Source organism: Zingiber officinale, chromosome 11B (assembly GCF_018446385.1).
Source record: "Zingiber officinale cultivar Zhangliang chromosome 11B, Zo_v1.1, whole genome shotgun sequence".
Lineage (NCBI taxonomy): Eukaryota > Viridiplantae > Streptophyta > Magnoliopsida > Zingiberales > Zingiberaceae > Zingiber > Zingiber officinale.
Genome location: NC_056007.1, coordinates 74,786,506 through 74,804,654, shown reverse-complemented (window position 1 = coordinate 74,804,654; position 18,149 = coordinate 74,786,506). Strand labels below are relative to the sequence as shown.

The 18,149-nt window shown below is 43.0% G+C and overlaps 1 protein-coding gene across 1 annotated transcript; it reads left to right on the top strand.

The window, feature by feature from the left end:
• Positions 1-7,832: 7,832 nt before the first annotated feature.
• Positions 7,833-10,150, top strand: LOC122033500 (ABC transporter G family member 1-like). The gene has a single exon (XM_042592539.1). The coding sequence runs from the start codon at positions 7,957-7,959 to the stop codon at positions 10,015-10,017; it is 2,061 nt and encodes a 686-aa protein (XP_042448473.1). The 5' UTR covers positions 7,833-7,956; the 3' UTR covers positions 10,018-10,150.
• Positions 10,151-18,149: the final 7,999 nt, after the last annotated feature.

The following is an 18,149-nucleotide window of genomic DNA, read 5'->3' as shown; positions in this document are numbered from 1 at the left end:
GATTTGAATCAATAGTGTTAAGTTCCGCATGCGATTCAAATCTAAACCGTTAAGAACAGATAAGTTAAATTTGGAATCAATGATGTTAAGTTCCGTCTGCGATTCCTAATTTAACTTCTAAAGAACACAATAGGTTATTTAAGAAAAAGATCGACACTTGTACAAAAAAAATTTGTACAGTGGAACTGGTACGATTTTCCTAGGACTAACCAACATTTAGATTCTTTCATCTGTAATGCTTCAAAATCATGTCTTAGTGATTGAAGTTTTACCTTTTGTTACTTTGTCAATACCTTGGAGAGCTTTTGTCATTATCTCCCAAGCTTCTTTTGAAGTAGTAGCATCGGCCACCTTCTCGAACATGGAATCATCCAAACATTGATGGATGAAGTTGAGGGCTTGTTGATCCTTCTTATGAGTGTGAGGGCATATTGATCCTTCTTCTTGTCTTTGTCAAAGAGTCCTTCTCTACTTTAAGTAAATTATCTTCATTTTGAGGCTTCTAATAGCCTTTCTCTATGATCTCCCATAGATCTTGAGAACTAAGAAAGGCTTTCATCCATATACACCATATCTCATAATTCTCCTTTATAAGACGAGAAGATTGAAAGGAAGAAGCTCCATTGTTGGCCATCACTTAAGCACTCCAACCTTGTCTCTGATACCTCTTTGTTAGAGAGAATAAAGACAAGGATCTTCATAGAGAGAAAGAGAATGGAGGATTGTAATGATCTAGAGTGCTAAACACGCAGAAAGAGCGGCAAAAAATTAGCTAGATCCTTCCAGAAAATGCATGCGAAGGAAAAAAAAATCACATACTAAGTTTGTTAAAGGGAGTTATACCTTTGTTGCGTGCCCTTCATAATCCTGGTAACAACTTTTCTTTGGATGTATATCTCAGCGCGATCAAGTGGCCACGCCTCTACGGTATCCACACGAACATGTTTCATCTATCGCACGAACACGGCTTAGGAGAAGAACCACCTTCTTGTGCTAGCAAGCAAGAGTGGTTTGACCAAGCATGAAGAAGGAGGAATAAGAAGGAGAAGCTTAAGAGTCACATTTTTCATCTCATAAAAAATTCAATCAAAGAAACCTATTTATATTCATCCAATGAATACCAAGGGTTTTTTTGTCTCTTTGTTTTCCTCTTAATAGATTGGATTATTATATTGGATTAACCATTAACCCAATAAGTCATTAATCCAATAAGCTAATGGGTTAGATTATTATATTGGATTAACCATTAACCTAATAAGCCATTAACCCAATAAACCTAATCATCTCATAATTGATTCTTAGGACTAATACTAACAATCTCCCACTAGGACTTGTGCCAATCATTACAATGATGACACGAACACTTTAGATTAACCCTTTATTCTTTAAATCCTTACTATTTTAGTCAAACTAAAATACCCATCTTTAAACCAACATGTTCTTTATGTGTGACCCAATAGGCTCTCGTAACGTTGGCAATGTATCTAAATCAATATTTTATATACAAAGCAATGAGTGACATCTAGCAATGCATAATTGCTACCCAAGTGACGAGAAAGTCGAGATCTGACTTCACCTTTTCGTGTTTATTATCTTGTATGACTCAATCCTTCTATCCTTGATATCTAAATTGATAAATGAGGCATAGAATATGTTATCTTCTTATCAATCTTTATGTCTCTTGATCTTTAAGTAGACACACTCAAACAAATAAGCTCAATATCTCATATTAACTCATTTAAGCATGACCATGCATTCTTGTATTCTACTAATTAAGGGGTCCACAAATATCGCTTCCATTATATGGAGGGATAAATCTCATCTACATCACTCACATCTCTCCACATAACTTATTACATACCTAGTGATCGACTTTATAGCCTACCTTGTTACAAGTGATGTTTATCGATGCCAAAGTACACAACTCCTTATGTAGGGAACTGTAGTGACTTTAAGTCTAAGGACTATTTATACCAATAGTCACATGAGAATGTTTATGATACTCATATAACGATCCATGAAATATTCTCATGGCGAGTCATTCAGTACATATTCTCTAATATATACCCATGTGTCAATCTGATATCTCATATCCATGACTTATGAGATTAAGTCATCCGTTGACTTACATACTAGTTTTAACACATTAATATTATCCTTGCATATTAATGCTTGACTAGGAAGAGTTAAGAGTAGTGCCTATATATATTCACAGGCTCCCACTATCAATTCAACTAATTGATATACTGTAGACTAGAACCACTACCCTAGTATATTATTATACCTATTCATTCGGTATTGAACTAAAATAAATATAATAACTAACTTTGTCTGTTTTACTAGTGTCAATCACTGATCTCATCTATCGATCTGCAATATTAATATTGGTTGGTACTTTGTATATCCTCAGATCTCATCTATCGATGATCTCTCAAATGAGATGGAACTGCTATAGTATCTAATACTCATCACCAACATTTAAGTAAAATACATATCATGACTACGATATGGATGTAGGATCGAAAAGAATTTAGATATCTCCATAATTGCATGATATTATCCACTTTGGGCCTAAGCCCTCATGGTTTTGCTCTTGGGCTCTACCCAAAAGGCCTCATGCCAATGGAGATATCTTTATCTTATAAACCCATGATCTTTCCCATGTGTTTCAATTTGGGACTATGTTTGCAACCCTGCAACCCCAACAATCCCCCCCTCAAACAAAAGACCACAGGCTTCCCACGTCTAATCCTCGACACACTAGGTCTTCCTGCCCCTCGGCCCACCGGACCTACTAGGACTTTCTTGCTTAGCCACAACTAGGACTTCCTGCCTGGTGTCTGGTCCTCTTGATCTGAACATAGGAGCCCCCTTTTTTTGTTCGAGGTCAATATTGTACCCACATGACTCAATCAGATCATAGCTCTCGTACATAGTCGACAGTTATCTTCTGGCAGTCCAGGCTTTGATACCAATTGTTAGTGCAACGGGGCCAACAAGAGGGAAGGGGTGAATTGTCTGCAAAATAAGAATACCCTTCTCAAACTTTCAACTTTAAAATTATAGCAACAATAATAAGAAAATAAAATAAAGCAGAATAACATAAAAAAAAGACTCAATGATTTTCACTTGGTTACAACCAAGAATGTTGTTAATCCAAGGCGGTTGGAAAGCACACTAGAAAAGTCTCCTTCTCTGAAGGCGGAAAAGCCTTTTACACACTAAAAGCTCTTACAAGTTGCTAGGAAGTTGTTATAGAGTTGATTGATTAATTTCCTAGCTCTAGGGGCCTTTATATAGCTCATGGAAATCTTATCCCGAGTGTTGAAGGTGTCTCCAAGAGGGTTGAGGGCACCTCCAAGTAGTTTGACCGGATAAAGCTCTATCTGGTTGCAAACGGTTATGAAGACTGGGTTTGAGGCACCTCCAATGCCCTTGAAGGCGCCTCAGACTGGTCTGAGGCGCCTTCAAGGTGATGGAGGCGCCTTCAATGTTGAGGGCACCCTCAATGATGTTGAAGGCGCCTTCAACCTGCATGGTATAAATACTGCCTTCAACCTGCATGGTATAAATAGCTTCCAGCTTCTCTTTTTCCTCTTCTTCCGAAGCTCCGAATGCTTGGGTGATTTCGGCCAACCAAAATAGGGCTCATCCGAACCCAATTTCCGGTCTTCTCCTCGAGCAGGCTTCCGGCCCGGTTTCTCGTCCCTCGAACGCCATGCACGTTCTTCTCATCCACCGGTGTACTCTTCCGTAGCTCTTTCATCCTTTAGACGCACCGAGCTCGTCGGCTCCCTTCCCGTGCCATCTTTCTCGCTAGCTGCGTCTTCCACTCGACTTCCTGCGTTCCTAAGTTCCTGCACACTTAGACACAGGGATCAAATAACAAACAGGACCTAACCTAACTTGGTTGATCACATCAAAACACCCACGGGATCCAATAATCTCCCCCTTTTTGATGTGCATCAACCCAAGTTCAAGTTAGGGAAACAAAATAGACAAACAGTAATTTATAGAAATTACTAAACTAACAGTTCAAGCATAAGGATTGAAATAGAATTTGTAACACAAGATTTTAAGTAAAAAACATTAAAAATTCCCCCTAAACTTGTACCTATCTTTCTCCCCTTTGATCACAGCAAATAACATTTTTTTAAGTTAAAATTTCTTCTGAAGTTAGAAATGTGTATTTATCTTTTTCTCAAAAAATTATCTTACCTAAGTTTTACTTAGAAATTTAAAAAAAAAGAATGGGGCAATAATTATTAAAAAATTTCAAGTAAAAAATGATTTTTAAAATCCAAGTGCAGCATTTTCAAAATGATTTCTAAAAAAAATCTTTTTTTAAGTAACAAACATTTTTCTTAAAAGGGAAAAAATATTTTTGAAGAATTTTAAAAAAGATGTTTGAAAAACTTTTAAAGCATTATTTAATTCTAATTTTAATGCTTTTACCAGAAAGTTAATTAAACATTTTATTTTGATATTTTGGCTTCCAGGTCATGGCGAGACACTAGGCCTTCTTGGTTATTGGAGCAACAACCACTTCCTTAGACAAACCCTCATAAAGAAATTTTAACGTTTAATTTTCTCGTTGTAAGCTCTAACTTAAAAAAATTAAACTAGCAAAGATTTTGGAACCATTATAGGTTCCTTCCTACTGGATTTTTTAAGAACTTAGGGGGTACATAACTTTTGAGAACTTTTTTAAGTTGACCCTGGTATTTTCTAATATACCAATTCAATTTTTCATAAATTTTAATTTTTGATTTTGGAAATTTATTTAGGCATGCATGATCATTTTTCAATTTCAATTTCCAATTTTTCATATTCTAATTTCAAATTATCATACATTTCTAGAGGGCATGCTTTGCTAAGTTTAATTTTAATTCAGCATTTTCTTTCTCTAATTTTGCTAGATCTTTCATAAGCACTTTGATAAATTCAAAGGACTGAGTAGGGGTTAGAGCACGTACCTTACTTACCTCACTTGGTGATGCTCCCCCTTCATCGTAGCTTTCTTCTTCCGATGATCCTCCCCCTTTATCTATGCTCATCTCTGAGCTAGTTTCTTCAAAAAGATGGTTGACCATCAGTGCTAATCCCGAGAAGGCTTCGACTTCAGATTCTGAGGATGAAGATTCATCCCATGTAGCCTTCAGACTTTTGCGTTTGGAGGGCGTCGGTCTTCGAGACTTCTCCTTGTTCGTTTTCTCTAATTTGGGGCAGTCATTCTTGATGTGCCCTTCTTCGTTGCAATTGTAGCATCAGATTGTCCTTTTGTTGCGTTGATGCTTCTTCGACTGCGATCTAAATTTATTAGTTTTAACAAATTTATTCAACTTCCTTACCAATAATGTCACTTCAATTTCGTCGATTGACGCTTCAGAGTCGAGATCGCCCAACTCGTCTTGTAGGGCAACATTGAGACTTGACTTCTCTTTAGGTTCTGCAATTCTTGATTCGTGAAGTTCAAATGTAGAGGATAAACTTTCTAAAGTACTTATCTCAAAGTCCTTAGAGATGTAGTAACCATCTACTAAGGAAGCCCACTCTGGAGTTCTTGGGAAGGCGTTGAGTGCATACCGGATAGAATCTCAGTTCGTTACCGGTTCTTCAAGATTGGTCAGTTGAGTTATCAACTCCTTAATTCTCGCTTGGAGTTGCGCTACCTTCTCGCCGTTGTTCATCCGGAGATTCGTCAGCTGAGTCCAGAGGATGTCGCACCTTGCTAACTTTGCTTATGAGGTGCCTTCGTGGAGCTCCAAGAATTTTTCCCAGAGGTCTTTAGCGGAGTCGTAGCTTCCGATCCGACTTACCTCCTGGGGCGGCAAGACGCTTGGCAGGTGGAACTCCATCTTTTCGTTGACCACGAAATCGGCTTGCTCTTTCTTCGTCCAGTTGTATTCTTCCTTGTCTGTCTTTGGGGGCTACAAAACCATATTTCATAATAAGAAGAATATCAAACTCAATCTTAAAGAATACCTCCATTCTTCGCTTCCATGTAGCGAAGTCTCCGTCAAATTTCGGAGGATGAATGCTTGTTCCGATCATTGTCTTGATCTTCGTGCTTAAGTCGACAGTTAGTCCTTCTGAGGCTGTCGGGTTCTGATACCAATTGTTGGTGCAGCGGGGCCGGCAAGAGGGGAAGGGTGAATTGCCTGTAAAATAAGAATACCCTCCTCAAACTTTCAACTCTAAAATTATAACAACAATAATAAGAAAATAAAATAAAGTAGAATAACATAAAAGAAAGAAGACTTAGCGATTTTAACTTGGTTACAACTAAGAAGGTTGTTAATCAAAGATGGTTGGAAAGCGTACTAGAAAAGTCTCATTCTCTGAAAGCGGAGAAGCCTTTTACACACTAAAAGCTCTTACAAGTTGCTAGGAAATTGTTACAGAGTTGATTGATTAATTTGCTAGCTCGAGGGGCCTTTATATAGCTCCTGGAAATCTTATCCCGAGTGTTGAAAGCGCCTCCAAGAGGGTTGAGGGCGCCTCCAAGCAGTTTGACCGGATAAAGCTCTATCTGGTTACAAACGATCACGAAGACTGGGTCTAAGGCGCCTCCAATGCCCTTGAAGGCGCCTCGGACTGGTCTGAGGCGCCTTCAAGGTGATGCAAGCACCTTCAATGTTGAGGGCGCTCTCAATGATGTTGAGGGCGCCTTTAACCTGCATAGTATAAATACTGTCTTCAACCTGCATGGTATAAATAGCTTCCAGCTTCTCTTTTTTCTCTTCTTCCGAAGCTCCGATCGCTTGGGTTATTTAGGCCAACCGAAATAGGGCTCACCCGAACCCAATTTCCGACCTTCTCCTCGAACATACTTCCGACCTAGCGCATGCATAATGATATATTTGACAGTCTAATAAAAATGGACTATAAAAATAATTCTGTATTTTGATAAATATAATAAATGTCGATGAGTGAACTATCGATGAGTTGACATTGATACCAAGTTGATCGTCAATTGCATAATGATAACGAAGATGGGTGAAGAGATCCTCCAAGCTTGGACAGAAGAAGACGAAATAAAGAGGGTTATAATGATGGTTATAGGTTTCTCAGCGCAGCTACTCCGATACTCAAATTAAAGAACATTGGAAAAGAAGAGTAGTAACTAGGGTTTTGATGTGTGTGTACCTGTACCCATAGAGGCAAATCACCTTTTGTAAGATCACGATTGATGTTTTCTCGTGTCCCGAGATTTATGTTGTTATTTTTTTCTTAAAATAATTTGAGATTTATATGATTATTATTTTTTTCATGAAAAAATTTGAAATTTATACTATGATTATCTTTTTTTTCAAAATAATCGAAGATTCTATGTCAGAGTTGGAATGTCAGAGTTGGAGAGCAGAGGAGTCGAGGGACCCCAAAAAAATGAGTCCTAAGAGTCAGGCACATAACGGAGACCGGGTCGACCCAATTTCTCCCGGCTGCAACTGTAAGACTGTCAATCTCCCTTGTTGACGTGGCATCCTCTTTATTATCCTCAATCCAATCTTAGATATTACAACGTGATTCATTAAATTATCATTTTGGTTAAGCAGCGGGGTACAAAGTGACGGCAATTTATGAGTCAAAGTTAGCGTTAACTCATAGCACCGATGAAGTTATCGATAGCAGTAGTTGGACACTGGACAGATATGCAATAAGTGGGATGGAAAGAAAGATGGGTAACACGTGATCGAATCGTTTGTTCTGGCAACTTTATCACTTTGGTGGATAGGGATTTCATTTATTTGTGTTCTTCATCGTCTTGCTAGCTGTTATTTCAGTGAGATTTGATCAAAGAAGGATGAATGCAACCACCAGAAACTAAGTTTGGAAATTAAAGCAGTATAATTGTTTTAATAATGGTCAGTTATTATAATTTTATTGTGCGTTTGCCGATTATTATAAATTTCCAGTTTTCCGCCATTGTTCCACAGCGAGCTCAGCTGACCCATGGCGCAACAGGTCAACCTAACCCCCTTCAACAGTCCCAGTCCGCTCCTCGCCCACCAGTATAACCATTCGCCGGGGCTGGACGCAGCCTATGGCTGCGCCGACGACCCGTGCCGGTTTGTCCTCACCTTCACCGATCTCTCGTACAGAGTTAAGAGGCCCAAGAGGTTCCTCTTCTTCCGGCGCGGTGCGGAGGATGCGCTCCCGGCGACGAGGGTGCTTTTGGACTCCGTGTCCGGGGAGGTGGGGACGGGGGAGATATTGGCGGTGCTAGGGGCGAGCGGGTCAGGGAAGACCACACTCATCGACGCGCTGGCGAACCGGATCGAGAGGTCCAGCCTCCGAGGAACCATCGCGCTGAACGGCGAGAGGCTGGAAGGCCGGCTCATCAAGGCCATCTCGGCCTACGTGATGCAGGACGACCTCATGTTCCCGATGCTCACCGTGGAGGAGACGTTGATGTTCGCCGCCGAGGTCCGGTTGCCGCCCTCCGTCTCTAAGTCCAAGAAGAAGGAACGCGTGCAACAGCTGATCGAGCAGCTCGATCTCCGCTCCGCTGCCAAGACTATCATCGGCGACGAGGGCCGCCGCGGCGTGTCGGGAGGGGAGCGCCGCCGTGTCTCCATCGGGTCCAACATCGTCCACGACCCCGTCGTGCTCTTCCTCGACGAGCCCACGTCGGGGCTCGATTCCACCAGCGCCTTCATGGTGGTTCAAGTCCTGCAGAGGATCGCGCGCAGCGGCAGCATGGTGATCATGTCGGTTCACCAGCCGAGCTACCGGATCCTCGGCCTCCTCGATAGCCTCATCTTCCTCTCTCGCGGCCAGACAGTGTACAGAGGACCGCCCCACGGCCTCGCCGACTTCTTGACCGTGGTCGGGAGCCCTGTTCCGGAGGGCGGCAACCCGGCCGAGTTCGCCCTGGACCTCGTGCGCGAGCTGGAGGACACGGCCCCCGACGGCGCCATGCGCCTCGTCACCCTCAATTCCTTGAATCATCACCACGCGGGACCGGCAGAACCGTGCTTCCCACTACAGGTGGCCGTTAGGAACAGCATCGCTAGCGGAAAACTGGTGTCCGGAGCGATGATGTACGCCGGTGCCGCCCCTGCTTCGTACGCGAACCCGGTGTGGGTTGAGGTGGCAGCGATCACCAGGAGGGCGCTGGTGAACATGTGGCGGATGCCGGAGATTTTAGCATTCCGAATCGGAGACATGGCCGTCACCGGCTTCCTCCTCGCGACCATCTTCTGGCGGCTCCGGGACACGCCTGAGGCCGTTCGCGAGAGAGTCGGCTTCATCGCCATCACCATCACCACCATATTCTTCACTAGCGCCGACACCCTGGCTGTCTTCATCCAAGAAAAGAACATCTACGTGCGGGAGACGGCCTTCAACGCCTACCGCCGCTCCTCCTACGTCCTCTCCAACGCCGTCATTACCTTCTTTCCCCTTGTCTTCCTCGCCATCACCTTGGTGTCGATCATCTACTTCGCCGTGGGGTTGGCCGGAGGCATTCACGGGTTCTTCTTCTTCTTCATGACCATCTTGGCCACCTTCTGGGCCGCCAGCGGGTTCGTGACTTTCATCTCCGGCGTCCTATCGCATGTGGTGCTGGGTTACACCATCTCGGCGGCGGTCTTCTCCTACTTCCTGCTGCTCAGTGGCTTTTTCATCAACCGGAATCGGATACCGCGCTACTGGATTTGGCTCCACTACATTTCGCTGGTCAAATACCCGTACGAGGCGCTGATGCAGAACGAGTTCAGCTACGGCCTGTCCAAATGCTTCTCCCGGGGAGTGCAGATGTTCGATGGGACGGCGATGGGGAGCTTGCCGCAGGCGAAGAAAGAGGAAGTTCTGGCTGCGATCGGGCAAGCTCTGGGGACTAACATTGGCGACGACACATGCATCATCACAGGGTCTGATGTGCTGCAGTGGCAGAAAGTTGATCAGCTCGACAAGTGGAATTGTGTGTTGGTGATCGTGGCTTGGGGATTCTTCTTTAGGCTGCTCTTTTACCTCAGTCTGTTGTGGGGAAGCAGGAGGAAGAGGAAGTAACAGAGGTAGTAAAAGGGACAGAGAAAACGGGAAATAAGACTTAGGCATCTTAATTATCTTTCATCTAAAAATTCATTAAACCATACTTTGTGGAAAATTAATGCATGGTGCAGCTTGCAATAAATGCTCGATGAAGCCGGCATTGGTTGCTTCTTGTCTCTGCCTGTCTGCCTACCAGTGTTTAGAAAATTGGACCGGACTGGCCGGAATCGTGAATTGACTCTTGATCCGATTAAATTATCTATTAAAGTCGAAAAAATAAAAAAATCGATTAAAATCGGTCAAAATCATTTAAAATCGGTCAAAATCGGTTAAAATCATTTAAAACCGATCAAAATCGGTCAAAATCATTTAAAATCGATCAAAATCATTTTAAATCGATCAAAATCGTAGATTCAATCGGGATATTGAAGTATAATTTTTAATTATTGAAACATAATTTATATATATATATATATATAACAATTGAATCATCGATTCGATCGATCAAATCTTAAAAATCTCGATTTGATAATTTCACCGGTTCAATAATCAATCCGATTTTCAAAACATTACTGTCCACCCCACCCTACTCCTCCCGGCCTTTCTGACTAAAGTGTGTGCGCTATTTTGCCCTCGCAATTAAGGCAGTAGTTGAGTGGATGGAGAATTACTGATCGATGAGTAAGAGAGTGAACGAGTATAATGACATCACCATGTTCACTATCTAATTTCCAAAGAGGCGTGAGGTAAAGCAACGACTTCCCGCAACTTTCGACTTGTTGACTGGTACAGGAGAGTTTTCAACTCCATCACAGTCACGTCAGGTTCCAACAATTCTATCAAACGATGAACAAGAGAAAAATAACAATTGAGCTCAATGACAAACGAGAGATTGATCAAGAAGGATAGATTCAAATGATCATTGTTCTGGCCAAAGTACCTTGCATGGTCAAGCCATCAATCAACGGACAAGCGATGGTGTGCGTGCTCCGAAAATTATCGGTGAAGGATTCCAAAAAAGGATTAGACTGACCGAGGGACGGATTCTAAGATTACTCTAACGCTCAGGGTTAACATGAGATGAACCTAGTGGAGTTAACTTAGTCTTTTTTTTTCTTCATGAGCGCTTATATGATCATCTGAAGAGCATCTTCACGTCAGCGGAAATATCATCATTGTAGGGCCCAAAAAGGAAATTAGATCTTACAGTCATTTGTTGCTTTCCTATTCACATAGTGCCACATGTTAATTACAAGGGGAGCATCTAAGGGACCTGGTCTAACAACCTCATAACTGTCAAGCCATTCTCAGGATGTCGTGTGATATGGGATATTACAAGTGGATCTGGATATGACATGACTGTCAAAATCTAGATGATGTGGCAATCAAAGTCAAGGAAGTTGGTGTAACCTTAGGTCAAAGTTGACCTGGTTGACCAGACTCGAGTTGACTTGACTCGAGTTATGTTTTGATGTTTGACGAGTTATGTTTGACGATGTTTGACGTGAACAGAAAAGTTGTATCTTGATGTTTGACAAGGATACAAGCTTGGGAGATTGTGGGTGCAACTCGTGGTCAAGGTTGACCTGGTTGACCCGAGGTGAGTTGACCTGACTCGAAAAAGTCCAAGCAGGGAGCTTGGCACGGGAGAAAGTCCAAGTATGGAGACTTGGCACAGAGAAGTCCAAGTATGGAAGCTTGGCACATGGAAAGACGGAGAGGGCTTGGTAGCTCGTTCTCCGGACTGTGGTCAGAGAGGGCTCGGTAGGTCGTTCTCTGGACCGGATGTGGAAAGTCCTAGTGAGTGAAGCCAGGTGAAAATCCTAGCGAGTGAAGCTAGGTGAAAGTGAAAGTCCTGGTGAGTGAAGCCGGTTAGAAAGTCCCTGGTGAGTGAAGCCAGGGGTTGAAAAGTCCTGGTGAGTGAAGCCGGCGGTTGAAGTCTGGTGAGTGAAGTCAGATTGGAAACTGGTGAGTGAAGCCGGTGAAAACCTAGTGAGTGAAGCTAGGTGAAAGTCCTAGTGAGTGAAGGTGCAGGGAAAATCCAGATGGATCAAGGTGATCGGACATCCGGTGATGGGAAGTCAAGTAGGTCATGGAGTGACCGGATACTTGGTACGGAGAGAAAAGTCTAAGTGGGTCAAAGGATTGACCGGACACTTAGCGGGAGTCCTAGCAGGTCAAGGGAGTGACTGGATGCTAGGCGCAATGTACCAACAGTCAAGATTGACCGGATGTTGGTTTGGACTTGGTTTGGGCGAAAACCATGAGCTGGATCGATCCGGTGATCGATCCAGTGATACCACGAATATTCTGATCGGTCCGGTGACCGATCAGTAACACATCAGTAGAATTGTCGACCGATCCAGAACGAAGCCAACGTGGGTAGCTGATCGGTCCAGGGACCGATCAGCGCATGAGAAAGCCCTGATCGGTCCCAGACCGATCAGGAAGTTCCCTGATCGGTCCACTGAAGGTTCCTTGATCGGTCCACAGACCGATCAGGGCACTAGCCGTTGCGACGCAACGGCTAGATTTCTTCTGTGCTTCTTTCTCCGCATGTATAAAAGGAGGCTGAGAGCTTCTACATTGCTTCTTCTACTTCTTCCTTGGATTGAAGCTTCTGCTTCTGTGCTCTGAGGTTCTGAGCTTTGTTGAGCTCGCTTCCAGTCGTCGATCAGCTGCTGTAGTTGGGTTGTGAAGTTGCTGCTTCATCGCCTCCGGTCGACAGAGAAGGCAAGCGAGTGTTGCATTCATATTGTTGTTTGTATTTGCTTCTTGCTTTCCTTGTACTCCTTTCTTGTTGTTACAAGTATTGTGGCGAGGTTTCTCCACCCACAAGGAGCATTTATTAGCCGGTTCTCCGGGGACTCATCCACCGACGGATTGATAGGCTTCGTCCACCTTACGGACACGCTGAGGAGTAGGAGTTTATCTCCGAACCTCGTTACATCGGTTTGTTTGAGGTTTGTCTTCTTTCCCTTTCGTTTCTGTGTTTATTTTCCGCTGTGCTAACACGTTTTGTAGAAAGAAACGACGATTTGGGGTCGGCTATTCACACCCCCCTCTCTAGCCTCCGTACGAAGGATCCTAACAAGTGGTATCAGAGCAAGGTTGGATTAACACCCGGGGGAGCACAAGCTAGAGAATGGATCGACTCGGAGAAGACATCACGTTTCCACCATTCTACGAGTGCTGCGACTTCGCGTATTGGAAGGTAAGAATGAGGTATTTTCTTATGACTAACCTTGAAAATTGGAGTTGTGTTCAATTAGGTTTCAAGTCTCCGATGGACAAGAAAGGAGAAACCCTAGAGAAGAAGGAGTGGACCAAGGAGCAAATCCACCAATCAACCATCAATGATGAGGTAACGAAAATCATTGAATTTTCTTTACCTAATGACATTTTGTGTAGAATAGGTGGTTACAACAACGCCAAGGAGTTGTGGAATAACTTGGCCAAGTTTCATGAGGAGAGCTCCACTTCAAGCCATGAAGAAGAGTCAAGTGAGCCAAGTAGCTCACATCATGGAGGGAGCGAATTAGAAGTTGAGAGTCACTCAACGTCTAAGGAAGAAGAGGAGGAGGTCTCTTCTTCAAGATCGGAGAAAGAAGAAGCATCTACCTCCGGAAGGGATGAGGGAGAGAGCCTTCATCCATCCTCAACCCTAGGTAACTCAAGCATCGTAATTTCAAATAAGTTACATATAATATGCTTTGAGTGTAGGGAATTTGGGCACTACAAGAGTAAGTGTCCAAGGAGGGTTAGGAAGACTCCACCGGCACCAAAGGTCAAGGGAGCCGGAGTCCCGACACACAAAGGCAAGGGGCATGTGGTATGCTTCCAATGCAAGCGAAGGGGACATTATCGGAGTCAATGTCCAAGGGGGAGGCAACCTCACAAGGACAAGGGATGCACATCGATAGGGGGAGCTAAGGCAAACCCTAAGGTACCTTTTAAGGCACACTATTGCAATTCAAATAAGAAACATGCTAGTAGTTTTATTGTTATTGCAAATAATGATGAGCATGTTAACAATAGAAAACCATATGTGTGCTTAGGTGCTAAACATGTTAGCTTAGATAAGGATAATACTAGAAATGTCAACCCTAGGATTAACTCATCTAAGGCTAAGGAGAACCTAGGTAGAAACCCCAAGACAACTAGACATATGCCTAGGAACACCTCAAGAAAGAATGATAAATTAAAATTTGAGGTTTTAGAGAAAGAAAATCAAGTCTTGAGGTCAAGACTTAACACTCTAGAAAAGGCCCTAAAGAATTTAGAGAAGTCAACTCTAGGGTCTAAGGGTCAAATTTCAAAGCCCAAGGACAAGAAAGGTTTGGGTCACAAACCTAAGTCCCAAATGGTCAAGCCCACCTATCATAATGTTCCATTCGATTATGGAACAGAACCTAGGGCTAGGAAGACCAACACCAAGGTCACAAAGGGAGTCACCCCTAGAGTTGATCTTGATGAGTCCCAAATGGCCAAGGCTTTAAAGCCTAAGAGGGTCATTAGGAGAGTTGCTAGGGAAGTTATCCCTAGTGAATATTTAGTGAACCCAATGAGCTCTAATAGGTATTGGGTTCCTAGGAGCATCTTCTCTACCCCATAGATGGGTTAGAAAGTGTCAACTCCCATTAGAAGGTAGTTAACCCAACTGTGAAGAAATTGACACTCAAAGAACATTTTCAAGGTTTTGTGAACCTTTGAAAATGAAATGGATTTATCATTTACTCCTTGAAGAGTAAATTGTGCCATATTTGAAAAAAAAATTTATATCGACTTTAATCTTTATTGGCACAAGTTAGGAAAACCTAGAGAAATACCAAGTTGGGGTCTTGGTACTCTCTTAGGAATTTAAGACAATCTAGGCCTTAATTAAAAAGGTGCTATTCTTGAGGAAATATGAAATATGCCAATATTTGAGGATATACTTAATGTTAAGTAGCATAAATTAATCAAGAAAAATAGGAATGCCAACTTAGGTTTGGGCATTTTCTTGAAGCACTTTGAGCAATCTAGGTTTAGATTTTAAGTTAGCTAAGGTGTTAAGGATACTTAGATAGGTAATCTAGGTATTTTATTTGTGCTAACTTACCATGGTTGTTTACCATATGTCATGCCATGACATCATGTTTAACTTATTATCATTCGAAATGTCATGATCATGCTTAGGCTAATTATATGTCATGCTTATTTTAAGTTTTATACTTTATGCCATGACATCATGAAATTGGAACATGCTTCTATTTATGACATCATTTTATGCCATGTCATCATCTCTTGCATTAATAATCAATGAAATTGATTTAAGGATAAAAACACAATTTGATATTGAGATCAAATTGGTGTTTAGAAAATGCATGAGAACTTAGCCTAAGATAACCTAAACCCATATCTCACATCAAAATTGACTTGGATGTGTTTGATACACTTTAGATGCGTGTGAGATATTAGGATCATGAGTTAGGATCAAGGTACATAGTTCTTGTACCTAGATGAGCCTAATTCAAGAGATTGGAGGATCATAGGGAAAACTTGTGTACAAGTCATGTACATATAGTCCTAAGATTATGGTCCTAAATTAAAGGGTTTAAAATCATTTTAAAATTGATTTGAAAAACCTTGATGAAGCTTTTCTAGTGATAGCATTCATCATTGAGCAAGATGATACAAAGATGAGTTAAACTTTGAACTATTTCAAAAGTTTTTGAACTTTGTATCAAGATTTGAAAATGGAAGTTATTTTCATCTAAAATTATTTTTCCATGATAGTATATGGTATGAGGAATGTATCCTCAAAATTTTACGATTTTTGGAATTTTCTGTAATTTTCTGTGAGTTTCTGAATTTCTCCCGGGGAGAAAAATCAGAAATCTCTGATTTCAGAGGCTGGATCGGTCACCGGACCGATCCAGAGAAGTCCTGATCGGTCTGGTGACCGATCAGTGACGATCCAGAAAGCGAGGATCGATTTGGGAATCGATCCAAGGGGTTCCTGATCGGTCTGGGGACCGATCAGTGCGTGCCGAATTTCTGATTTTCAGCAGGTGTCTGAAATTTCAGTTTTTGGGAGTTGAGTTTCGGATCTCTAAAGGATTGAAACTCTCCAAGACATTGTTGGTGCAATGGTCAAGGGGGAGTTGGCCTTTAGGGGGAGTTTTACCTATTAGTCAAGGGGGAGTTTTTACTCCTTAAGACTTTTGAGGATTAGTGATATGGAATTGTCACTAAGTTGAGTGTTGAGTTTAGTATCAAGGGGGAAATTAAGGGTTTCAATGAAAGGTATGGGACTTTCATTGGGAAGAAACTCTTGACCTTGATTCCCTCTTTTTGATGTGTGTCAAAAAGGGGGAGAGATGTCCCAAGGGGGAGAATGGGAGAATGTTTTGGAAAACCTAAGTTAGGTTATCGGGTTAACATAACTTGTTTATGGGTTTTGTCAAACATCAAAAAGGGGGAGATTGTTGGTGCAACCTTAGGTTAAAGTTGACCTGGTTGACCAGACTCGAGTTGACTTGACTCGAGTTGACTTGACTTGAGTTATGTTTTGATGTTTGACGAGTTATATTTGACGATGTTTGACGTGAACAGAAAAGTTGTATCTTGATGTTTGACAAGGATACAAGCTTGGGAGATTGTGGGTGCAACTCGTGGTCAAGGTTAACCTGGTTGACCCGAGGTGAGTTGACCTGACTCGAAAAAGTCCAAGCAGGGAGCTTGGCACGGGAGAAAGTCCAAGTATGGAGACTTGGCACAGAGAAGTCCAAGTATGGAAGCTTGGCACATGGAAAGACGGAGAGGGCTCGGTAGCTCGTTCTCCGGACTGTGGTCAGAGAGGGCTCGGTAGCTCGTTCTCTGGACCGGATGTGGAAAGTCCTAGTGAGTTAAGCCAGGTGAAAATCCTAGCGAGTGAAGCTAGGTGAAAGTGAAAGTCCTGGTGAGTGAAGCCAGGCAGTTGGGAAGTCCTGGTGAGTGAAGCCAGGCAGATTGGAAATCCTGGTGAGTGAAGCCAGGTGAAAACCCTAGTGAGTGAAGCTAGGTGAAAGTCCTGGTGAGTGAAGCCGGGTAAGGGAAAATCCAGATGGATCAAGGGTGATCGGACATCTGGTGATGGGAAGTCCAAGTAGGTCATAGGAGTGACCGGATACTTGGTACGGAGAGAAAAGTCTAAGTGGGTCAAAGGGATTGACCGGACACTTAGCGGGGAGTCCTAGCAGGTCAAGGGAGTGACTGGATGCTAGGCGCAATGTACCAATAGGTCAAGATTGACCGGATGTTGGTTTGGACTTGGTTTGGGCGAAAACCATGAGCTGGATCGATCGGTGATCGATCCGGATATCATGAATATTCTGATCGGTGCGGTGACCGATCGAATACATCGTAGTATGTGATAACCGATCGGCGGTGACCGATCGAGTCGATCGGCGAGCAGAGCGAGGCGCAAGAGGGCGATCGATCCGGGACCGATCACAAAGCCCGATCGGTCCCCGCATCGATCAGAAGTTCCCGATCGATCGTGGACCGATCAAGGTTCCTTGATCGGTCCACGCATCGGCACCAGCTGCGACGCAACGGCTAGATTTCTTCTGTGCTTCTTTCTCCGCAGGTATAAAAGGAGGCTGAGAGCTTCTACATTGCTTCTTCTACTTCTTCCTTGGATTGAAGCTTCTGCTTCTGTGCTCTGAGGTTTTGAACTTTGTTGAGCTTGCTTCCGAAGCTTCGCGTGAGCTTCCAGTCGTCGATTAGCTGCTGCAGTTGGGTTGTGAAGTTGCTGCTTCATCGCCTCCGGTCGACAGAGAAGGCAAGCGAGTGTTGCATTCATATTGTTGTTTGTATTTGCTTCTTGCTTTCCTTGTACTCCTTTCTTGTTGTTACAAGTATTGTGGCGAGGTTTCTCCACCCACAAGGAGCATTTATTAGCCGGTTCTCCGGGGACTCATCCACCGACGGATTAATAGGCTTCGTCCACCTTACGGACATGCCGAGGAGTAGGAGTTTATCTCCGAACCTCGTTACATCGGTTTGTTTGAGGTTTGTCTTCTTTCCCTTTCGTTTCTGTGTTTACTTTCCGCTGCGCTAACACGTTTTGTAGAAAGAAACGACGATTTGGGGTCGGCTATTCACACCCCCCTCTCTAGCCTCCG